The following is a 24,624-nucleotide window of genomic DNA, read 5'->3' as shown; positions in this document are numbered from 1 at the left end:
AGCTTGCTTCACTTTTTGATCCAAAAAGAATTGATTTCATACTTTCACCCTTAACAAAATCACTTTCGCAATAATTAAAAATCAAATTAAAAGGAGAAGTATATCTTAAAACTTCAAAAAAAAAAAATAATAAATTTTCCAAAAATATTCCTGTTTTTAATATCTGTCGAAGAGAAGTAACGACCAAAAAAGAAAAAATCGCAAACGTTGAATATTCTCGAGATGGCGCTATTCAGATCGTTTAGAAAACAAGTGCAGAGGTTGTTGACTTCCAAGATGGCTCGAGCTGCTCGAAATTAACCCGATTTATAATCATGCAGAGTGACTTTTTAACGAGAATAACGCGATCTATCGTGGCGTGTATCCATCTCCACTCTCTCTCTCTCTCTCTCTCTCTCTCTCTCCTCTCCTCTCCTCCTCTTCTCTCTCGACATAATTATACCGAGTCGAGTTCTTGAGGAACTCGAGGGGCCATGATTTGCCCGAAATCCTCCGACGGCATGAAATTCCTGGATATAATCCGTGGAATCCCTTTTACGTAGTTCTCAAACACTCACGAGTACATAGAAAACCATTATTCCGTCAAATATTTCGAATCCAATCAAGTGCCTGTCTATGACCGTAATATATAACGCGTTTCCATCCAATCTCGATAGATTTCGATTTGGAAATATCGGGGAAGAATTTCGAATTATTAAGGATATCGACTGTGAAATTTATTATGTTATAATTGAATACGATAAATCGTTGTGAACGATGATATATATATAGAGAGAAGAAAAATATATATAGTAGAGATTAATTGCTGGAAATATTGTAAGAGCTTCGTTCACGTTAATTGGAAGATACGAGTATTGAGATTGTACTCTCTTCTCTCGTGTGTAACGATTTTTATGCACATTTTTGAGAAGTATCTTAAAAAAAATATTTTTTTAAGATGCTTTATTTTCACGATGATTCTATATTTTATCCAACAAAGGTTATCGATATTGTTTCTAGCGATAAAATTAGAATCAAAATTGCTCTAAAATTAATTAACCTAATTTAAATTTAATCTAAAATCTGTTGTGATCACCTGTGACCCAGCGATACTGATAGAGAATTAATAGATTTAGAATCTTCTGGGATTATATTTAAATATAGATATACGTGTATAATATTTTAAATATACATAGATATTTAATTAATCATTAATATATAATGTAATACTTAGACTCGTTAAGTTTTTATTTCATAAAACAATGACAGAAAAAAGATTTAAACAATTAGAACTCTTTAAAATTATTTTTCTCGATCAAATATAATATCTTCTCTCTCGATATGTTTCAATTTCATCTAAACGAGATTTCCAATCTATTCATCTCATATTTATAATCGTATTATTAAAACAGAATTTCTATTTATTTTACAAAATTTTCCCTCGTGGAACATTATATCTCTCATTTGTTTCTTCGAGATAGATGAAATATATGTTCAAATTTACCACGAGATCGATCGATGGTGTAAAATAAAATAAAACCATAGAGCCTTTGAAACCACGCTTGTAGTGCAGTATTTGCATCCTTTCGTCACGAGCGGCAAAAATCAACGTGGACGTAGCCGAAAAACCAAACACGGGAGAGGGAAAAGAAAACAAAAGGTGTGAGACTCGCAGGTAAAAAAGTACCTGGAGCTCGATAAAACGGTATGTAAATCAGAAGCGGATAGAGGAAGACAACGATAGAAAAAAAAAAGAGGAAGGAAACATACGAGTTCCATCGAAGGACCTGACCATGTGGATTTCGCTTACATATCCGCAAATCCACGCAAGAATCGATATACAGGGTGTCCCATGAAAAACTGTTTCAAAATAAACACGTCTTACTCGATTTTGATTCGTGATTTATAACAAAACAAGTAGAAGAATAGCATAAGTAAATAGTTACGAGCACTTTTAATCTGACAAGTATTCAACCATAACTGGATAAATAAAAAGAGACAATTCAAACAAGTAGTATAACTTAATATTCCATAATTCAATATAAGAAGTAAGGCTCAATTATATATCAGCCAGCAAAATAAGGACAAAAAGAAACTATGAGAAAACAAGAATAGAAGAAAAATAATAAATAAACATAATCGCTTACCAGACTTATGCGATTCATTCTATTTAATGAAAAAGCAAGGCTTAAATTCATTCTAGAATTGTTACAAAGAAGATCAAAATAGAATGCTAGTATGATCTTCCAACCTTGTTGATTTTCAAGCTTTGATTCAAACCAACTTCCTTCAGAATCGTTCCCTAAAAATATATTTTCCCCTCGTTACTGGACACCCCGTACATATGTATATCGCCGAAGTTTACTTGCTGCACTGCAGTAGTAACCTAGTCGCCCCTTCATCCCCCCCTCGTGCCAGTACCATGTACCCTGTGTGCATCTCTCTCTCTCTCTTCCTCTCCTCCTCACTTTCTGCCTTCCATGTGCATGCACATGGTTTCATCTCTCTCTCTCTCTCTCTCTCCTCCTCGTTCCGCACCCTATATCTCCGTCTCCCTCCCCTATATCCCTCTCCATCCCGCAACCGCCATCCCCATCCCCATTCCCCTTTTCACTCCGCACCAACGTCCGAAAATGGATTCCCTACCTGGACCTGGAATGGTTTTCGAAAAGTTTTGCTCACATGCGGCCACCCACGCAAACACACACCACACACGTGACCGCACAGTGTACGCGTATCTACGATCCGCGCGCGCACAGCCACACACACACACACACACATATACCTGACAGGTATTACGATGATAGATACGCGCGTACCACTTTTTTCCCTTCCTCCCCTCCCCTCTTTCTCTCTTCTCGCGCTCCACCCCGGATCTCTTCCGGTCCTTTTGCAACTGGCTGGCAGCCAGCCAGAATTCACTGGTGCTACCACGAACCAGGACACCGGAGTTCGACGTGTAGCATCTCCGTGGGCAGCGCCATTTCAAAATGAATTTTTCTTTCCTCTTCTTCGTGCCTTTCTCTCCTCTGTGTGCGTGCGTGTGTGTGTGTGTGTGCGTGTTTTTTTTTTCACTGTAACCACGCGGCTTACACGGTCAAACGAGGGCATGATAGGGAAGTTGGAGGCAGAGGACCGCGCGGTTTGTTCAAAAGGATTCGTTTTCACGAGAGAGCATTTTTTCTCCCTCTCTCTTTCTCTTTCTTTGCGATCGTTTTTTTTTGGTTCTTTTTTTCTTCCTTCTCACCTTTCGTTCGTTTCTATCAATTCTTTCTCTCCTTTTTCGCCCTTTCTATTTTTTTTGTTCCCTCTTTCTTTCCTTCTTGTTCGCTCTTGTTCGTTTCGTTTTTCCGAACGATCGGTCGCTTTCGATGTTATTGAAGGGAGTGGATGGATATCGGTGAAACGGTTGTTTGTGAGAGGTTCCTGTATTGAAGGGTTTCCTGTTACAGTGCAACCGCTTGATTGGGGTAGTTAAAGAAGTTTGATTAATATCGAGGCTTCGGTTGATTAATCTCGAGGTGGATTTGAATTAAGCCAGTTACTAATGGTTATTGATAGTGTCCTCGATTTACGGGTAATTTTGATGGTGTGAAAATGGAGAAAAAAGGATGGGGAAAGGGTCTTTCTTTATCGTTTAATTTGATAATATTTTTGAAAGAGTAATAATTGTTTGTTGCGTTTTATGAATTATTAAATGAGATAATTAAAATAAATTAATAAAATATTCTCGATCTTATATTCTTTTGTATATTTTATAAAAAAATTAAAACTAATATCTTTTTTGTACGAGAAGGTTGCGATCGAATTTCACAAAGGAAATTTCCCTTCTATTTTTAAAAATGTCAAATAAATAAAATATTTTTTAACGCGAATTCATTTTTAAAATTTTACCAATTAAAAAACTTCTAATTAAACTCTCTCTGTACATTGTTTATTCCAATTTTCATAAAAATTGAATTTTAATTCTATTTTAATAAAGTGGAATATTTAAAATAGAATTTAAAAAAATGTAATAGAAATTAATGAATTTTTTGAAAAGATTTACGAAATGTAGATTACTTTTTCACAAAAATTCGAAATTTGAAACAAAAATGAATATTAAACAATATCGAAAAAAGCGTATGTATCATCCAACAGTTAATAAATCTTCAATGATCTAAAAGAAATTTTAGATTCAAAAATTTGCACAGTATCTGAAAAAAAATTTTTACTGTCGTTATAATACCTAAAAAGAACATACCCAAGGATTAATAATAAAATTCCTTCACCAATAATCTCACCCCCCAAAAAAAAAAAGAAAAAACAGTTGGAAGATACTAAAATTTGCATTACCCTGCGCCATTCGTGCAAAAGAGGGGAGGCGATCGCGCGATAGAGGCATCGTTTCGAGTGTTCCATAACGAGCCTTGAAATTCTTTTCGGAGGATGCTCTCGGAGCTTTACCGCTCCGGTCGTGTGTAAAAGATACGGTTCCAACACGGCGCCACCCGTTAAAGGGAAAATTCGCTCAGCGGTTCCGTGCATAATCGTAAAGAAACAATGTTGCGAGAATCGCAACACGAGGGGGGAGGAGAGCAGGAGAGGTCCACCGCCCATTTCGCCTCGTCGCTTCCGCTTTTCGTGTTCCTTCCTCCCTTGCGGCCAGGGACTAGCTTTAAAGCGTTTCAAATTAGCACGGGGGAGGGCGAGACAAGGAAATTTAAATGGTTCACTTTGGGAGGAGAGGAATGAATTAATTCGTGGATTTTTTTTTACCGTATAATTAAAATTTCGGAGTAATAATTAAAGTTTTTTATAATGGAAAAAAGAATTTGCGAGTGATTTTTAATTTTTCATAGCATGTCTGGAATAGATACAATATTATGTTATATAAGATAGATGTCCATAAATATCCAACACGATCCTGTTACATTTAATCATACAATTAATTAATAAACTGATTCGATTGTTTATCTAATTTTTAACAAGAACATTCAATAAATATCGCGGATTAATTATTCTATTACCATGTATCTATCTTATAAAACATCCTTTTTACGAGAATAACGTTTAAGAATAATAGACAATTAATCGAGCTTTAATCCTTTAAAAATACTCCGCAAATTACTCAGTTCCACAGTTCAAATCCACACCAATTCCAAACTTCCATCGACTCATTAAACTAAAATCCTCTTCCCTCTCCCCTCAAAGGAAAAAAAAAAACACCAAAAAGAAAAAAAAAACGAGCGAGAACAAACGTTATTCCCCAGATTCTTTTCCACTATCCGACCCGGACAAAGGTTGTCCAAACCTCGAGCTACATTTTCCTCCCTGAATCGACAAAAGAACAATCGATCTTTCTCATCGCAGTTGGACGCGTTCCCGTGGCATCAGGCTACCTTCAAATTTCCCTCCCCCCAAAGCCGCGTCACTGAAAGAGAAAGAGAAAGAGAGAAAGAGAGAGAGAGAGAGAGCACGGCGACAACAAACGCCCACCATAGCCCTCTATAAGAGGAGAAGCCTTTTGTCGAGGTTCCATAGAGAGGCTCGTACGTTATCGCAAGTACGTAATCGTAAAGACTTAAAGTATAACGCCGTCGGGTCCTTTCTTTCGACGGAAACTGAGTGCCGCCTCATCATCCTTTCCCTTCTTTATCCTTTCTCCCTCCCTCCTTTCTTTCTTTCTTTCTTTCTCTCCCTCCGTATTCCCTCCATTCCATTCTATCGCGGCCACGATGGCGACCCCTCTTGCTCCGACCCTTCGAGAGAGAGAGAGAATTTTCAGGGTCCGATATAAAAGACAAGAAGACGGTCCGCCAGAAGCCAGGAAGCGTGGAGGCAGACGAGAAATTCTTTGTGAATTTTTCAGACTGCAATGAATTACTCGCGATAGTAAGGTTGAACGAGCTCGTGGAAAAGGAGGGGAGGTTGGGGAAATAAGGGGAGGGGGAAAGCTCGAGAAGAATTGGAGCACGAACCGTGATAGATTTGAGGCGTGGAGTTGGTCGTGCGTTTCGTTTGTTTATTTATTTTCGTAATCGAGATGGAATTGATTCATTCGATCTTGTCGAAAGTATTATCGTTAAGTTTCGATTTTCCATTCTTTTTTCGTCTTGATTCGTTCTAACGATGGTTTAAACTTCTTGTTAGATAGTGGCTCGAAAAGAATCATGAGGCTTTTTGAATATTTTTTTTAGAGGTCTTCCTTGAGTAAAGAAGGAAAAAGAAGAACCACTTTCTGCTTTTTTAATGCGAAAAACTCTTTTAAAATTCGATTTAGAAATTCAAAGATAATTCTGTTCTCTTTTCTCAAAATTTAACTAATTTTACTAATTTTTTAATTATTTTTTTTTCGTGCAATTCGATAAGGAATATGCAAAGTTAAAAAATTTCTATTAAATAATAATATGTAAGATATAAAATTATATTGTCAATAATTATTCACATACGATAGAAAATATTTCAGGAATATTCAAGAAATTAGCGAAGCGTCATATTAATTTTATGCCTGGTCAATAATTTTCCCCAAGCGCTTAAAAGCTCTTCTCAAAATTTTCAAACTTGCTAATTCAGCACAAAAATGTTACTATAGCTGGTAAAATAGAAAAAGTGATATATAATAGGTCAAGTGGATTGTTCTGGTTAACTGATCATATATTAAAGTTAATAGTATGTACTTTAAATTTACGTTCTTTGAACAGAGTGAACGGAGAACAAACGTGGTGATCGATTTCACTAAACATGCGAATATTTTCCCATAAAAAGGAAACAGTATGGCACGAAAATCTCTTTCTAAAAAATTTTAAAAATTTTTGCAAATCTAATAATTAAAATAAAAATTTGTATAACTTATTTTATATACAAAACAATTTTTTATAAATATATTACATCGATGGTTAAGATATATGAATTAATGTAAAATATTACGTTTCCAAACTTAATTTTTAATCACAATATTTTATAAACTGTATCACACTTTATTATTAGAATTTTTTTTGAATATTAGTTATTTTATTTATCATTCAACAATATATAAAAACTTCATTCACTTCACAATCAATATTAAACAAAATTCAAAGTACATTACTATATCCACTTCAATGATTCATTCAATTCACGATCAATAAAATAACTTTTACAAAAAATATTAATAATAATCTTATCTTCTAATCGTATCTTCCAATATATTAATATATTTTAAACTTTCTTCTTCTTCTTACAATCGATGAAGATAACGATAACTTCCCTCTGAAATTATATCGGAAAGATCGACGACCCAAAGATTCTTCCAAAACATTCAAACGACATCGAAGCCTCCTCCGCGTGTCCTCGAAAACTCTCAGCCTCTTGTTAGAGGCGCAACGTCACAGTTTCACGAGGATCCAGTTTCAGAGTCAAGGACTTAAAAGCAGGCTCGTACACGATGAAGTTCGAACACGTTGAAAGTTGGACATTGAACCGCCGTTTGTCGAGTCAGTCCAGGTTTTCTTATGCAAGGATCGAACCGTGCCATTAACGTTAAAACGTTTACTTTCGACGGTTGGGAAAGCGATCAAAAAGTGGGTGTTCTCGGCTCATAAATGGAACAAACAATCTTAGAATCGCGCGAAATCCTGAATCGAAACGCGAGAAAGTAAAATTGTCAATGGAAGGAATCGATTTTTTGATCTCCATAATTTCACTCTCCTTCTCGTGATAGAATCAATATTTTAACCTTGAAATTGTCAAGAATTTACAATTCGTTTCAAATTTTTATCAAACATCTACCATCCTAAAAAAAAAAAGAGATACAGAAAGGAAGAATTAAAGAATTAAAATCTCTCTCTCGAGAAGAAGAAAATTGTTATAGTCGATGTGCAATTCCAAAAACTGATTTTGCAGTAGAAATTACAAATTCTGAGAGGGACTTGCACAGCTAATACTTGAATATTTTATTCGGCTCAATTTTCTCGCGTTTAATGCGCCACTTTCGCACGGAACGCGACCACGGAAACAATTTAATTCCCGCCGACCGATAATCCGGCCCGAAACAAAGGCGCGAACGCTAAATTTCATTTTGCACCCGTGACATCACCCGCCTCCACCACGAATAATACCTCTGATGAACGTACCACAAACACGGTGGAGAACGAAATGTTTGAACACGCCGAAATGTTTGAACGTGTTCGTCACGCGTCGAAATTATTGTACAATAGTTGGCGGTGATCTCGCACCCAACAGTGGCTACAATAAATTTTATTTTTCCTTTATATATATATATATACGTACAAATGTACACAACGATCCACGAAACCAGACGACTTTTATTATACCGTGTACAAAGAGAGTTTTTAAATATTCCTTCTTCGTGTAAATATTATACAACCTGAATTGAACAACGTTGTACGATCCAATACAATTATTATCAATAACATACTTGCGCATAATCTGATTAATTAAATGTTAATTAATAATTATTACAAAAAGCCAATTCATCCAACATTCCACAACAATCGCGAACAAAATCCTTAAAATAATCTTCCTAGATTTAACGATCCACATACAATGGCCACCGTGCGTCATTATTGCACCGATTAGAACCCATAGAAACGATACGAGTTGGAAATTCGTAGGGCAATTTACCTGATAGTCCATGTAGTTCCCGTAGCCCATGTGGTTGCAGGTGCAGGCACACGCCTGGATGTGCCTCCTCATGTCCAACTCGACCTCCTCCCCGCAGACACCCCTGCTCGCCGCCATCATTGTATCGCCCATGCAGTAACCACTGGTGCAATACATCCTGGGGTCGGTCTGGTCCAGGTATCCGCCACCGGTGTCGTCGTATCCGAGCCCGCTGGCGCACCTGGAATCCGAGGTGTATCCCACGCGAGATTGGGGACGCTCCTCGTATCCCAGCCTGGACTGGGGCCGATGGAAGCTTGGAGGTACATCCTGCGACACGAGCAAGATTTTGCTGTAAGCTGGTGCCCCTTCACCCGGTGAATTATTGAGGAAGGGGATGCGAGTTTGGAGGGAAGTTTGAGCGCGGAGCGAAAGGTTTGGTTGGATTGCTTTAACTAACGTGGTTCCGTGGTATTATCGAGCGAAGGGGTTAAGAATTGTCGGAGAGAGAGAGACGGATATTCGAACGAGAGAATTTTAATTAAATTAAACAGGTTTGTTTTATCGAAACGAGGAATTTGGAATGATTTAAATATTCAAGGACAAATATGTAATAGAGTATAATGATTTTTAAGTATTCTGAAGATAAGATTTGGTCGAATTGAACTTTTAAATGCACTGATATTTCACGTCTGGATTGGAGAAAGATCGATGAAAATCTTTATTCATTTTTTTTAATAACATGACCAAGTTTCTGATGATCCTGGGCCAAATCTAGGGACAGAGAAGATCAGAAAAGATCAAAAAAGAGAAGAAAATTGATTCGAATCTTTTACAAAATAATATCAATATTTTAATATATAAATTTGATAAGCTTTAATGCAATCTTAGAATAAGATACATCTGTTAGATCCCTGAATCAGAATCTCTTCGTCATCAAAAATATTCTATTTTACAAATGTAATCGACACCGTCCACTTCTAATTCGATTAACCAACCAACTCAGCAACGTTCGACCCGTGACGAAGAATACCCCCAGGAAATGTCTTAGCGAGACGATAGTAACTGCGCACATTCCATTGACCTACATCGTTCGAATTCTAATCAGCCCTCATTCCGTATGAGTAATCTGCTACCCTATAATTCTTCGCGTTGAAAAGCGTCCGGGGAGACACAACGGATATCGATTTCAATTTGAAAATGGTCTCGATCCGTGAATCCGGCGAAACACGCCACGAGGAACTTTTGGCCACCGGCCTTTGTTCTTGGGAAGTGGACGATGAACACGATTCTTGACAAAAGAAAGTCGTCTTATCTTGCCGGCTAGGATATTCTTCGTTCATTGTTTATCTCTCTCTAAGCTATTTTTATGAGTTCATTTTTTTTTTTTTTACGAAAGGAACCATATATTTCAAGAGGAAAAGTCGAATCGAAGATCTGTCCTCGTACGTATTCGAAGTAAATACTTCCATTTTGCCTTCGTAAACGACGCATTGATTTGTCATTTGCCGAGATGAAGGTAGACAGTTTCCCTCTTCGGAGAGTGGCTTTTAAGAATGGCAATAGAGGAGAGGAGGAGAAAAAGGGAAATCGGTTCGATGACCGGCCGCTTCGACACCGACCGACAATGAAACACTTCAGAGAAACATTATCGATCCCTCGCGATTCTTTCGTCATCGATGTTCCCTCTTCTCTCTTTCTCTTTGTGTCGCAGAATCTCGTAAACTCGTTACAAGTATCGAGAATCGTTACGATCCATTGTTCCACGATGTATTTTCAGATGTACTTTTTTAATTTTTTCAATTAGCATTTCTATTTTAATGCAACCGATTTTTCTTTCCTTTTTTGGAATATCTCTCAAATGATGATTTACACGAAATTTATTTAAACGATTAAAATATTAAAATGATGGAAGAAAAATTGAACGAAATTAAATTTAAATCTTTCTCTATCTTATGATTTTTAAAATTTATTCGAGAAATAGAGGGAACAATCGAAGTGGTTTTTCGTTTTATTCCAATATTACCGAGAGATGTAAGGAATATCCAAAGTGTCCATAACGTTTAAGACGGTACAGAAATTATGAATGGCCTTGCAACCCAGTGACCTATATATTTTTTCTTGGAAAAAATGTGCGCTACGTTCTTTCTTCCAGGAATCTGTCCGGAATTTGAGATAGGTCAGCGAGACGAGAATAAACAGCGAGAAGAGAATCAACGTCGAAACTAATATGTCGAGATGAATCGGAAAAGCATCCGTTAAAGGGGATCATCTCTAATAACTTTTCACTCGTCCATCGAAACTAACTACGTTTCCTTACTTTAAAACGATTACATTTCCCTTATAAGAGGATGTATTTGAAAAAGACAACATTTTAAAGAGAAACGTTCCTTCCTTCTAACCTATTAATAAGCCTGGATCCTCGAAATTACACTTATTTAAATTTTAACACGATTCATCTTTAAATTCGCACACAATTCGATTCGATCGAATTGATTAAAATACGCAAAAAAGAAAGAGAGAAAAGAAAAATGTTCTCCTCGTTTCGCGCGCATTGAAAATTGCACGGCTGGACAGGTGGCTGCATTCCCGGGCTTATTGCCGGGAAGAATAAACGTTGATTTATTTCTAACAGGGTAGCATTTCCCCCTTTTCCCCATCCTCCCCATCCTCAACTCGTTGCACGTTGCCCGAATTTCTAAAATATGGAGGGGGGAGGAAGGCGGGAAACTGGGCCAAATCGATACCGGGCCAAATATACGTACGTACAGGCACAAAAGTTCGAACTTGAAGCGTGCACACTCCCCTCCCCTTGGTCGAATCAATTTTCGGCAACCGAAAGGCCGTAATGGCCGACAGGGGAGAGGAAGGGGAAGGGAAGATTTGGAGGCCGGTGGCCACCGGCCAACCGTGCCTATTTCTGCCCGAGAGCCCATGCCTTTCCACCTGATGAACACGCAGGTTTGCTCTTCGATATCGCGATGCGTGGAGGAAGGGAGGAGGAAGGGAGGGAGTATGGGCGAGCCTGTGTGTTATTACTGTACGTAGATGCGTGATGGTTGTCGTTAATGACACGTGTTCGATTCGATGGTGACGGGTCGATGAATAATTGGATTGGGCAAGGTGGACGCATGAGGGGAATGCGGTGACAATTTGATCGGGAGGGAGGGATGGATACGGATGAGGATGTACGGAGTATTGGCAGAGTTTCGTAGTTTTAAGGGAGATGAGAGCTTTTGCGAGGTTTATGATTATTGTTATTTTTTTTTCATCTTGCAGAGGGAAAATAGTTTTGCGTTGTTATATTTGGAATAGGAAATTGTAGGAATCGAAATGTTTGACACGTGTATCTGTCTCAAATTTTTAATTTATTTTTAATTTATAATGCGGTTCTCCTAGATATGTTTGAAAATTGTTTAATTTACGGCTCGTTTTAAAACCTATATTTCAGAGATTTGCTTCCTCCTAAGGGATTAAATTCGGGACGAATTTGTGCCGCCAATTAATTCCGATAATTCTGTTATATTATTGTATTATCAACACTTTTGCACTTGGAATATACCAGTTTTTATTGGCCATGTTTATTCATCGCCTAATACGCGATTATACGCGAGGCTATATTTATACGTATTTGTGTAGAGATTTTAATCGATGATATAATTATCGATTATCAATTATACTTTCGCGATAGGAAATCTGGATTTCATCCGGATAATTTGTTTCGAAGAAATTACTCGAAACGTATAAATTAAAAAGAAACGCGATATAATTGTACAATTTTTATCCTTGACACGATATCAAATTATATTCGAAATATATGTTGAAGTTACAATTTTTATCAGTGATAAACAATTTCATTTCTCGAATTAACAATTTCAACATTTTCCAACTATCTCGCGTTAAATATTTGGGTTCAACTTCTCGAATCGGCGCAACGCGAAAAGAATACTTGAAAAATTCCCTTCGAGGGGAGTTTGAAAAATCAACAGAAATCGAATCGAACTCGACAGCTGTTCAACAACCAGCTTCCCGACTGAATTCGAATTCTCAAAGTTGAAACAGTGGAATAGACGTCAGTAATATTCGCAATTCGTTATTGTCAACGACAAATCTTTCTGCCGTTGAACGTAACGATACACTTCACTTGACAACCAGGTCGTGAAATGGGAAGAGTATGGGGAGAAAAACAATTTTTTTCATTCCCTTTTGAAATATATTTTTCCCCCTCCCTTTATTTCTATTTTCCTTTTTTTCTTTTTCTGTTTTCTTTTTTTTTTTTTTTTTTTTTTCCCCTCCTAAATCGGTACAACGATTCACGATGAATATTGTTGACAGTGATGAATATTCCTCTGATATGTAACGGTAGCACTTCGACTGACAATTGGGTCGTGAAGTGAAAACGGTAAGGAAGGATCGTGATTCTTTTCGTTTAGATATTTTAGAATTAGCAGAAAATGTATCTGTTTCCAATAAAATAAAATATTATCGCGTATACTTGTTCATTGTGTTGAGTATGATATAAGTTCTCTTTTGATAATGCAATGATAATATTCTATGGTTACATTTATTTTTTGTGATATTTGTTTTTTTTTTTCTAATTGAAAGAATTCTGCAAAAACGTATAGACTATATAAATGTATTTCCTTATTATGGAAGATTGATATAATTAATTATTATATATAAAGTAATGATATAAAGATTAGAAATGAAACAAAATTTTACCAAAGAGGCTCTAAATTAATACATTGCACTCAAATAATTCAAATAAGATAATGTCTGATTATGTTTTGTCTTGTATTCAAAAATACAAGTTATTAATCTTTTTTATTTAATAAAATTTTTATACTTTTCTGTGATCGTATCAACGTAATAAAATGTAACGTAAATCAATTATAAATTGATAAATGATTTATCTTTGATCTGCTAAATAAGGTGATATAAATATGTGCAAAATATTCGAGGAATGTAGCTCGTTATTTCATGTCCAATTCACGTCTAAAAGCCACTCGTTTATGAATAACGTTACAAGTGGCCTTTTCTTTTGTATTTTCAATACATACTTCAACTATCACTTGATAAATTTCAGACAAAGAATATACTCCTCCAAATTTAAGATTTTGCTATTTAAAGTATTGAGTATAATTAGTACAAAAAAAAGCAACAGTTAATCGTTATAAAAATTAATAAAGATTAGAATAATTAGTTTTTGTAATGTTTTATAAAAATTAATTTTGAGTGAGATGAAAATTTTAATGTATATTTTAGAATATATGTCTTTCATATGGAGTACACTTGAATGGATTATTTAATTTATAATTGTTTACCTTGCACAATCTTAATTATAAATCTACAAGATTTTTTCATCAAAGAATCATAATAAACTTATTTAACTCGTTACTTTATTTATCCTTTATTTATTTTTAATTAAAAATGAAACGATTATCACCTCATATCCGTTCAAACCAACCAACCAGAGGATTATTTCATTTCATTTTAACCAATTTTTATCTTAATCCATCACTTTTTCATCAAAGAAACAGAGAAAGAGAGAGAGAGAGTTTTATTTGCATTCTTTCTTGTAACATATTTTATTTCATTCCTCAATATCTGATCAATTCAAAATTATTAACACTTTTTAATTGCATTATCTGTTTGAAGGATTTCTGTCTCATCTCGTTTCACCATCGATTTTCACCGCGGAATTTTCAATAATCATTCAAAGAATGCGTAAAAGAAAATAGACAGAAAAATAAAAAAGAAAATAGAAATAAGAAAAATACAAATTCTCTCGTTTTCCTCTTTTAATAATACGACGACAAAGCGAAAGTGTGCAGCGTGTAACTCGTTGTTCTTGGCAATCATAATTTCAGTTTCACAAAACCTTTCTGTTCATTAACAACTGTTACTTGGAGGCTCGACGGGGGAGGGGCGAACGAGCATAACAGCCGGAAAATACGTATAACAGTGGGAATAGTTTAAGGCGTAACGACGCGTTTCCATGAAACGCAGCCGCGTTAATATTACTCAAGCTCAAAGCAATATACGCATATCGTTAATTTTAGGTGCAACCAAGTAGACGACGAGTAGTAATGCTCGCTGAAGCGAGGATCAAAGTGAAATACGTGGCTTAGGAATTTCAAAAAACGAGAACGAGAAGTTTCATTGAAAGAAGAATTACTATCGCGAATTTTTCGTTCATCTTCTCCCACCACTTCTTCGTCGCCTCGATTTATCCGATAAACACGCTTCTCGTTTTTTAACCGAGTCTGTTCGCGATTCTATACGCATATTTCTTCCGTCTGACTATGACTGGTATATATGGCTGGTCTATTCCACTTGATCACTTGGCTGGCCAGTACTGGTCTGAATACGAGGCCATGCCCTATTCCACTGGCTCGCCTATAATTGCCCTATTCTACTTGCAGGACAAAGCCAGGCTTGTATCACTTATCTTGCAATAACTGTGTTACTCTATCGCCCCGACATGTTTAATTTGATCTTATTTTTATTTATCTCTAACCATTATTATTATTATTATTATTCTTTGCAGCAAAAAAGTAATGAATAAAATATTATTCTCGATTAACAAGAGATGTCAGGAGTCGTTGCAATAACATTTACATCCCGTCTAAATCTCTGGCCAGATTCCATAAAATCGCCAACGAGCGCCAACCCGACACTGAACAATAATCGTCCAAGAAATTAGCCCCAGGTGCTCCGAATTAATGCCCCAATTAGAAGCGTTTCAGGGCCGCGTTTAAGGTCGATGTAAGTCTTTAACGTTGCACCAACCACTACTCCCCCTCCCCAACCCTCCGTATACCCGTGCGAAGAGGGGAGCGAGTCTTGGAATTAGTTAAGCCGAAATGGCTCATATTGGCTGGCGTCAGACTATCGAACAAAGTTTCCACCAACCCCGCTGAATCATCAGCGGCTTTAAACTTTCCCCTCTCCCCGCCGCTAATTAACCCTCTCCTCCAACGCGGGAAATTTAATTTCCAGCGCGCAATAATCGTAAATATCGGGATCGCGCGATCACCAATTCTATCCCGCCCGATTAAAGAAAGGGCCACTCTCCTCTAAAAACCAAAATTAAATTTAATTTCAAAGAGGAGGGAGCTGGAATGATCGAACGATTCCTTTCGAAAGAATCTCGCAATCCTCGATCAAAAGGCTGATGACTCGAACGTTTTACGTACCTGAGGATAGGCGTCCTCCTGGTAGGGGGTCCTGCGATGACACTCGTCGTAGCACCTGGCATCATATCCGCTGGGCGGGCGTGGGTACGGGTCCTGGACCGCGGCCGCGGCCGCACAGCAGTCGGGTATCTGGGCCTGGTAGGTCTCGTACGGGCACTTGTCAGGTTGGCCGGCCGCTCGCTGCGGCGCCTGGTGCACCCTCTCCTGGGGACCGGTCCCGTAACCGGTTCCGCCGGAGTGATGCATCGTACCTCCCGTCCTTTCACTTCTCCACGATCTTCACTGCATCGTCGAGCATCGACGAACGATCGACGCCGCGCACCACGTCTTTGCTGGCTCGCAAAGAGCCCCGCGCGGGCCCATCGTCACTTTTCACCGCGCCCCACCGTCTGCACCATCCCCCCCGCCCCGGCTCACCCGAGCTAACCAGGGCCCAACGTGGTCCTGGATGGATGATGGACAGGGTGAGACAGGGCAGAACTGTCTCACCCCCGTCTGGTCAACTGTCTCGAGCCCTTCTTCTCTCGCCCTCGGTTGTCGAGGATTGACAATCTTTCAGAAGTGTATGTGTTTCTTTTTTTCTGGATAGGAGGTTTGTTTGAACAAGGAAGTGAATTTTATTCTTCTTTTTTTGAACAAAGATTCAATTATGTTCAGATGAATACGTGTGACAACCGAGGGTTAAAGTTGAGGTTCGATATTTTGGAGGATAGAGAGAGAAACTCGATTAAAGATTGGATAAAGATTTTGAAATAGATATATTCAATAGATGGATGTTTGTATGATTCTTATTTGGAAAAAGTATCCAAAATATATGGTTTCATTTTAGAAAGAAGAAACTTTTTCTAGCATTAACCACGAGAAGAGAATGTTCAAGGTGAATAGAAGAAGAAGAGACGCAAATTTTGGACAGCAAATCTACAGTAATCCTTCGTTGTTGAATTTCAGTATGGTCAAAATATGAAAAGATGGAAAGAGAGATGATAAATTTCAGGGTAGTTTGTTAAAATAAATAAGAATTCATGCACGAGAGGATATATTTTATAATCCTTGATTGATTTTAGTGTAGATTGTATAAGAATTGGCAAAGTTTAACAGGATGTAGGGAAGTTTCGAAGTTCGTAAAAGGGAAGACTTGGTGGTGCTCCTCCGATCTTGGATTTTCTTACTTTTTGTAAAGTTCGATAAATCGAGATTAAGCTTTCGACTGATTTCGCAAGTTGAAGGAATTCGTTGGAAAGAAATTCCAACAATAAATCGGCAACTTTTCCTATTTTCCTTTCAAAATTAATATTTGAACATTTGTCAATCGATTAGAAAAAAAGATATAAATCTTCTTCCTCTGCATACACACACAAAAAAAAAGAAAATCTCTCTATTTTCGTAAAGTAGATTCTTCCTTCCCCTCTTCAAATTCCTGACCAACTTCGGATCAATCAATTTTCACGCCTGTCAAGAAAAAAATCGATCAATCGATTAATATTATTATCACGAGAGATAATAAAACCCGATCTAAATTTCCTACGCCCAAGAAGAAGAAAATATTCTTCATTGTTCCACGGATATCCAAATATCATCCAAGAAGAAAACAAATAGATTCGAGGAAAATCTCTCCAATTATAGGTTCGTATAATGCGAAAGTATCGGCTTCCATCGAATTGGGCACGATCGCGCGATTCCAATTTACCACAGGTTATTCCTCGTACGAGGCCATTATTTTCTTCCACATTTCTTACACACAGAAATGTTCTGGAAATACTCTCTTCCACCCCTCCCCTCCCCTAACTCTATCTCGAATCTGAAAAACTCTGATATCGATGGATAAAAGGTTGATTCGTTCAATGGAACGATTTCCTGGGCGCAAATACTTCGAAAAAGATATCAACGTGAAAAAAAAAAGGAAGGAAGAACAACAAATTTCTCGAGCCACTCGAGAAATTCATTGGTTTTGGAAGCAATTATCGTCGTGTTTCGAATACCGCTTTAAAATTTCAATCCGTCTTTAATTACGGGAAGATTCTCGTGTCTCGTTTCACCATGGCTGCTGTTTCGCCACGAAAATCCGACAAGGAAAGGTACTTAAGGGGAAATACGTGTGTTCAACGAGCGCGATATTTCTTCGTTCCACGAAGAAGAATATGTTTCATTTAAATCTCTATTGATTCGGAATTTTCCTCGTTTTCTCGGGAAAATTAAAATTCGAAAGAAGTTAGAAATCGTTGTAAGTGAAAAACAATGGATAAATAAAATAAAATTTCTTCCTTTCAATAAAGGAAACAATTTTTATTAGGATGGTGTAAAATAAAGTAAAAATCTCTAATGTCCTGACCAATCGCACACGTCAAAGATAAAGTCTCTTCAATTTCTTAAAGAACAACATCATTATCCTCTCTCGCCATTACCCGGCCAATCGTCGTGAACCTCGAAACTTTCGAAAAGAAAACCCTCGTGGAATAGAAAGTATCCACTTTTGGAGAGGGAAGAAATCGACGACGTGCAGGATGGTATAGAAAGTAGAATTGATGGAATAAAGGCACACGTACACCGGAAGCAGAGCTCCAAGGACCTCCGCTTGTGTGGAAACGCGAGAACCGGTTTGAAACAAAAGGGTCTGAACAGGGGAAATTCGTGGTCGAATTGGGGTCAGAAACGACCCCAGGTAGATAGACGTGGACAATGCACGTGTGTGTACGCGTGTCTCGTCTGAGAGAAAGAGAAAAAGAAATAGAGATAGAGAGAGAGAGAAGAGAAACGTGCAGAGATTTCGCCTCTTTCCTTCGAAGATTGATGATTCGAATTGATAAGGATTGATCACCCTGGGATAATTCGAGATGAACTTACACGAATATTTTTCGACATTGTGACCGTTTTTTTTATTCTATTTTAAATAATATTACTCGAACGATGAAATAAGCAAAGATAAATTATTACATTGTTTTGCCAAAATAATTCTTGAATGATATTATTTGAAATATATATTACTTTGATACGTTTATTCGATCTGTAAATACGTTATATTTACGGATGGAATTTTAATCGAATTTAATTCCTCGAGGACCGTTTTTTTAAAAGATTTATCGGACCGGCGAAATCATCGTGGCACAATTTATAGCAAAAAAGTTTAAATCGTATATGTTCCTTTATCTGTTTCGTTGGACGTGAAGAGTAGGTTTCGAAGTTTCGGATATCGATCTCAACTGAAACTTTTAGGGCACGTAGCAGGATTCTTCCGCTTTACAAATCACGTATACGTGTATAAGGGCAAATAACTGGAAACTTTTTGAATTATTCGTTTTCAAAGTTCAGAGAGTTCTTCGTGACTCAAATACAAGTCACTCGATTAAATTATTAAAATCAATTTGCGTCGCGAGAACAGAGCTCGACATATCTCTTACATCATCGCCTCTCTAAACTCTTCGAAATTGCATCAAAGATGTATCAAATTTTAAATCTTTAAAATTCAAAATTCTCAAAATTGTTCGTCCAAGATTAGTATCGTCAAACATTGTTTCGAAACTGCAACGAGGTTCATATTGCTGACAATTTTAATTAAACCTGCCTAAAGCGTTCACAAAGAGGCAACCTGCAACCCTGTTAAATCCATAATTCCGAGAGAACGTCTCCTTCCTCCCCTCCTCTCTCTTCTATTTCCTCTTTGCCGTTGCTCCTCCTTGATCAGAAGGCTTGCCACGAAGGAAAAAGCTCTTCCTTGCTTTCAGCGATCAGAAAGTTCGAATGTAGAGAAATGTAAGAAACGGGGAGAGAAAGAAAGACGAAGAGGAGAAATATGGAACGAGAAAGAGAGAGAGAGAGAGTGGAGGTAAGAATCTCGTCGGTATGATTTCCTTGGCGTTACCATCCTGTTTTATTCATCACCATAGTCATCGGGATAAGATAGGATTGGTCAGTTTCAGTCCCTGGTAGCTTATACCGTGGACACTCGATGAACTCGAAGGAAATCTTGTTTTCGTTTCATTATAACCTGTGTGTGTGTGTGTGTGTTTGCGCGCGCGCGAAAACGAATTTTCTTGGAACAAGTCGAGTCTCGTTTCCTTCTCACTGGATTCGTGTTTCATTTCATATTCTTGTGTTAATTGTAAACCGTCTTGTTACATTTTACGTTAATTAGAATTTCTAAAAAAAAAAAAAAGAAATATGAATCGTGAGATAAATTGATGATTTTGATCATATTTTTTTCAATAATATTATTAATACATCAGTTTTTTTAATAATTTTAATCAAGATATTGATATTATAACTTGTTACAATTAGCATTGGATAATTTTATTTATATTATTTATACATTTATATAATTTAATTAATTAATGTTGTGATTAGTTTCGGTAAATTATTATCTATCGTTAAAATCTTATTTTCAATTTTCCAGGTAAATGTATAATAAATTTAATTTTTAAACGAGAGTGGATGAATACAATTATTGATATTTCTCTCCGTGAAAATATTTTTTTTTTTTCAAACCGTTTACTTTTCTCAAGGAAATTCTTTTTCACCGAGTAATTTTCATTAAAAGTATTTCTATCCGAATAATTTATTCTTAGAGAAATTTTCTCTAGCAAAGTGGTTTTACACGAAGATGTAAGTAGAATGGTGCTTGTTGTAAATAAACCTTTTATTCTGATCCAAAATGCAAATTGAATAATAAATATAAAGAGATGAAACTGAGATAATTAAAAGTAGGAAAATTGTGCTTCTAAATTCGTCTAAAATAATGATTCCTCTTCTAAGTTCAATTTTCCTTGATTTTCATAATTTTCATTTTGAATTTATTCATACACTTCTCGAACATTCTATCCGATTACGTTTAATTATAACGGTAATTGTATTTACTTCCTCGTTTCCTTTTCATCGAATTACGCAAGTTTTCAATTTTCAAAATATTTCTCCGTTTAAGAGTTAGTTTTGAAATTAAGATCTCAGTCTCCATTCCATAGAGTCTCTCACTATGTTCATTTGTAAAATATCTACTTCAATTGGTGTAGGAACAAATTATGAATAAAGGAACATTGAACGTCCGTTTATTAAAGAAACATTAATTTCCATCCAAATATTATTCAGAAACATAATTTCTAAGCCATCTTTTCTCGTTTCCAATTATCGTTATCCATTTTCCTCTTCGCTATCAAAACTTTTGTTTTAATGTATTTCGACAATTGATCCTTGACAGAGGAACATTAATCACTTTTGTTTGTTGAAAAATATTATCCATCTTTTTAATATTATACTATCTTTTCAACTTTTGTAATTCTGGAAGTTGACAAAAGAACATTCATTATTCCTAGTATTAAATTCGTGAAACACAAATTTCCAAAATTCCATCGAAATACATTTATTTATTATGAAGAAAATATCTTTCATTTTGATATTATTTTAAAACATCGATTTTAATAAACAGACAAAAAATACTTATCATCTATTCGTCACAAAGCATTTTTCCAAATTCTTCACAATTTTTCTACGCTCTTTCAAAGCTTGAAAACCTTTCACCCTTCAGTTTCAATTTATTTAATTCATCTTCGATAAAGGAACGCTCCCCATTACGCAAAATATCAGCCCTTAAAACAATCAATCCCCCGCAATAAAACCTCAATGCTCAAAACTCCTCTTCGGTTTATCCAGCAGCTCCCCATAAAAAAGACACGCACTATTTACCCTCTTCAAAGCGGCAAGCCCCATTTAAATATCCCCAGGAATACCGCGCAGGCATTTCTCCCTTCCCCTCTCATATCGAACGACTTCGAAACACGCAATTTCTCGCATTGCCGCCGCGTTGAACCGCGAATAATTCGCCTCCGGATTCCCGGGGGCCGTTTACACGCAACGAATTATCATCCATTGGCGCGAAATAAAGGCGACGTTGATCTTCGAACGCGTAAAACTCTTCCTTCTTGCTTTTCCATTTTTCTTTAAATTCATCCATCAACGATTCGACATTAATATTACGACGATCCAATACAACTGTTTGTTTTCGTTACATTATATCGAGAAAATTCGAAAAGTAGAAGTAAATGAATGATCGAACGGATGCAGAAATAGATCATTGATCGAGGATAAATAAATATATAGTAATTAAGTGATAGACTTAATAATACTTGAATACTATAATGCGTAATGATTAAATATAACAACATTTATCATTTCAATGTATTAAAAAAAAATTGACTAAAACAAATACGTTTAACGATAATTTTCCACGCATCATAATATCCAAATAAATTAATCGTAATCGGATAATTTTCTCTCCTGTTGGATGGGAAAATCCGTTTCGTTGGAGGATTCCTCTTTTATGTCGAGCTTCCTCGAGACGTGGTGGCATTCGTCTTTTCGCCGGGATGGCGATCATCAATCTTGGACAGCGAGGGTAACACGTTCATCTCCCAATTACGTGGTCCTTCCTTCCACGGAAGAAGATTTGCATCCCGAGATCACTCTTCGATAAATCGACTTCTTGGACGTGCATCTTCTCGGCATCTCCTTCGCTTCGAAATGGGGGATAAACTTGCTGACGGGGCTTTGTGAAGAGAGCGCTTCTTTCTATTTTTCTTCGTTCTGCTTTTTGGAACTTCCCTTCCTTGGTTAGAAGGATTATTATCGCGAATTTTCATTCATTTGGTTTTGCTATTTCGATCGGTGAAGCACATAAGAGAGATGCTTTGAAAACACGTTTTATTTAATTTCTTTCGTTTGACAATTCTTTGATACTATATTCAGTATTATATTCCATAAAATTTCACGTCTATAATATTTATAGAAGAAACAACGTCTAACGATGTATATATGATATAGTTTTGAAATTGGTTTCTCTCTCGCGAAACGATTATTGATCCATTTTACCGTTTAATTAAAATATCGCGCCTGTATTTTTGCCTGGAATGGAAAGATATAAATATCTAAACGAACGATAGATACTATAATAGGTTTTCAATTGATACAATTGTAGTAATCCCATTTTCGTTTAACGTTTCAATATGAAATTCGATATACTCGCACGATCGTCTAATTTATATTAATTTCTTAGACTGTTATAAAGGCCATTATAAAGGAGATTCAACGAATTCGGGCACCAGACGCGTTTTATCGATATCCAGGTGCATATCGAGCAGTCATGTGCAACAAATTTTCGTTTCTAAAGGTGGAAAAATCCAGATCCTTGGTTTCCCTGATAATTTTCATTCATCTTTCAGAGAACTAATCGTATGGAACGTTAATTTTCCCCTACAAAATATAAGAAAAAAAAGTTCTAATACAGAACAATTATTATCTCTAAAGTTATTAATAATTTTTTGTGATATTTCAACTGAAATACTATTCTATGATGTTTTCAAATTGCTATAATAAAATATCATCAACAATATATATTTTATAATTAACAAAAGTAATAATGAAAAATTCTTTTAATCTTAAACTTATAAAGTTCTTTTTAGAAAATTCAATTATAATTTATCAATTGAATATTATATCTTGCAATCAAGAGAAGCTATAATAATAATAAAAAAAATTCCAATTACTTCTCAATTCTATTCATTCAATGATTCTTATCCTCCTCCTATTATAAAATTCATTGATAAATTTCCAATCGAATCTATCCACAGTCCTTTCTCAATCAACAAAAGTTGCAATCCATTTGCTTTTTAATTCTTCCTTACCCTTTCTTTTCTTTTCATTTGAATAATCTATTAATTACTTTTTCTTAAAAATAATTAAAAGTATAACGATAATTAAGATCATTTTTCCTTTCCAGAAAAAGAAATAATTTCCAAAAATTTCATTCCTCCAAAATCATCCTTACATAACACAACACAGTAAGTTTGAATAAAAATCAGATATAATTTTATTCCTATGAGAAAAATTCATCTCGACACGAACCTGTCGTCTTTAACGTTCGATCCTCCAACTAATCGATAACACGTACACTCTAAAAGTTGAACGGTTAATAGAAAGCTCAGATTACGACGTAGAAGATTCAATGGAAAAACCCTTCCCTCCCAGATATTCCCTCGTCATCGAGAGTTGCTTCTTTGAAAATGCGAGGCGCGCATCCCGCGATGCTTAAGGTGGTCCTCTCCATCAAAGAATTACGACCCGGTTCGTAGCACAAGCGTATAGACTTGACTTGTGGAAAATCCTCGATTTCAAAGGGTAATGGAGGTGTTGGAGAATAGAAAGAAAGGGAGAGGAAGGGTTGTCTCTCTCTCTTGATCTCGAGAGGGGATGATAAGGATGGAGAAACGAGAAAACTCTCCCTTCGAGGATCATCTTCCAGTTTTCACCTGCACGTCAAAATTTTGGAATTTCTTTTTGGAATCGAAAAGAACATGGATCTTTTGAAGATTTTAAGTTTTACTTTAATACAATTTCTTCCCGGTTCAATAATTAAATTCCAATTAATTAGTTTCCAATTGCCAAGACTTTCGCAGCAAATATACGATCTGTAACACGATTCTCTCACTTTCGAAAAGAGTTCGTTCACGAAAGCCACGAGAACTTGTGTGCAACAACGATTGGTTGGACCATAAACACACGTTTTGGACAAAGAGCCAGTTCCATTTCTCGTAATCGAGCGTAGCTGTAGCTCTGTGTCTACCCTTAATCCCACCAACTCTCTGAAAGTCAATTAAATCACAGCTCTGCATCCTCGATTTCGAGCACCATCCTTTACCGGAAGATCCACGAGGATCCTCGATTTCCAAGACATTGTGTGCAAGCTACCACATTCTCCTTGCCTGCCTCTTATCGACCTATCCCGTCTTCCTTCCACACACGTGAAAAAAAAAATGTAAATATCTCACAATTCTCTTTGGCGAGAAACAAAGATTTATAGAAGTTTCCCTTCCAGGTTCCATGT

The 24,624-nt window shown here is 36.4% G+C and overlaps 1 protein-coding gene and 1 long non-coding RNA gene across 4 annotated transcripts in view; one reads left to right on the top strand and one right to left on the bottom strand.

Moving 5' to 3' along the window:
• The window catches only part of LOC102654450, a 186,326-nt gene that overhangs the window by 129,854 nt on the left and 31,848 nt on the right, over positions 1-24,624 (top strand). The window lies entirely within an intron of this gene.
• Positions 1-24,624, bottom strand: part of LOC412926 (dipeptidase 1) — a 148,306-nt gene that overhangs the window by 99,719 nt on the left and 23,963 nt on the right. The window contains exons 2-3 of one of the 2 annotated variants that reach the window (XM_016916214.2): positions 15,762-16,342; positions 8,584-8,892 (exon numbers count right to left, since the gene is read on the bottom strand). In XM_016916214.2, coding sequence (XP_016771703.1) covers positions 8,584-8,892; positions 15,762-16,007 — 555 coding nt within the window. In that variant the 5' untranslated portion in view covers positions 16,008-16,342. The remainder of the gene's footprint in view (positions 1-8,583; positions 8,893-15,761; positions 16,343-24,624) is intronic. The other variant, XM_396377.6, reaches the window with a different exon arrangement.

The sequence above is a fragment of the Apis mellifera genome, linkage group LG14, assembly GCF_003254395.2.
Source record: "Apis mellifera strain DH4 linkage group LG14, Amel_HAv3.1, whole genome shotgun sequence".
NCBI lineage: Eukaryota > Metazoa > Arthropoda > Insecta > Hymenoptera > Apidae > Apis > Apis mellifera.
This window is presented reverse-complemented; position numbering and strand designations above follow the sequence as displayed.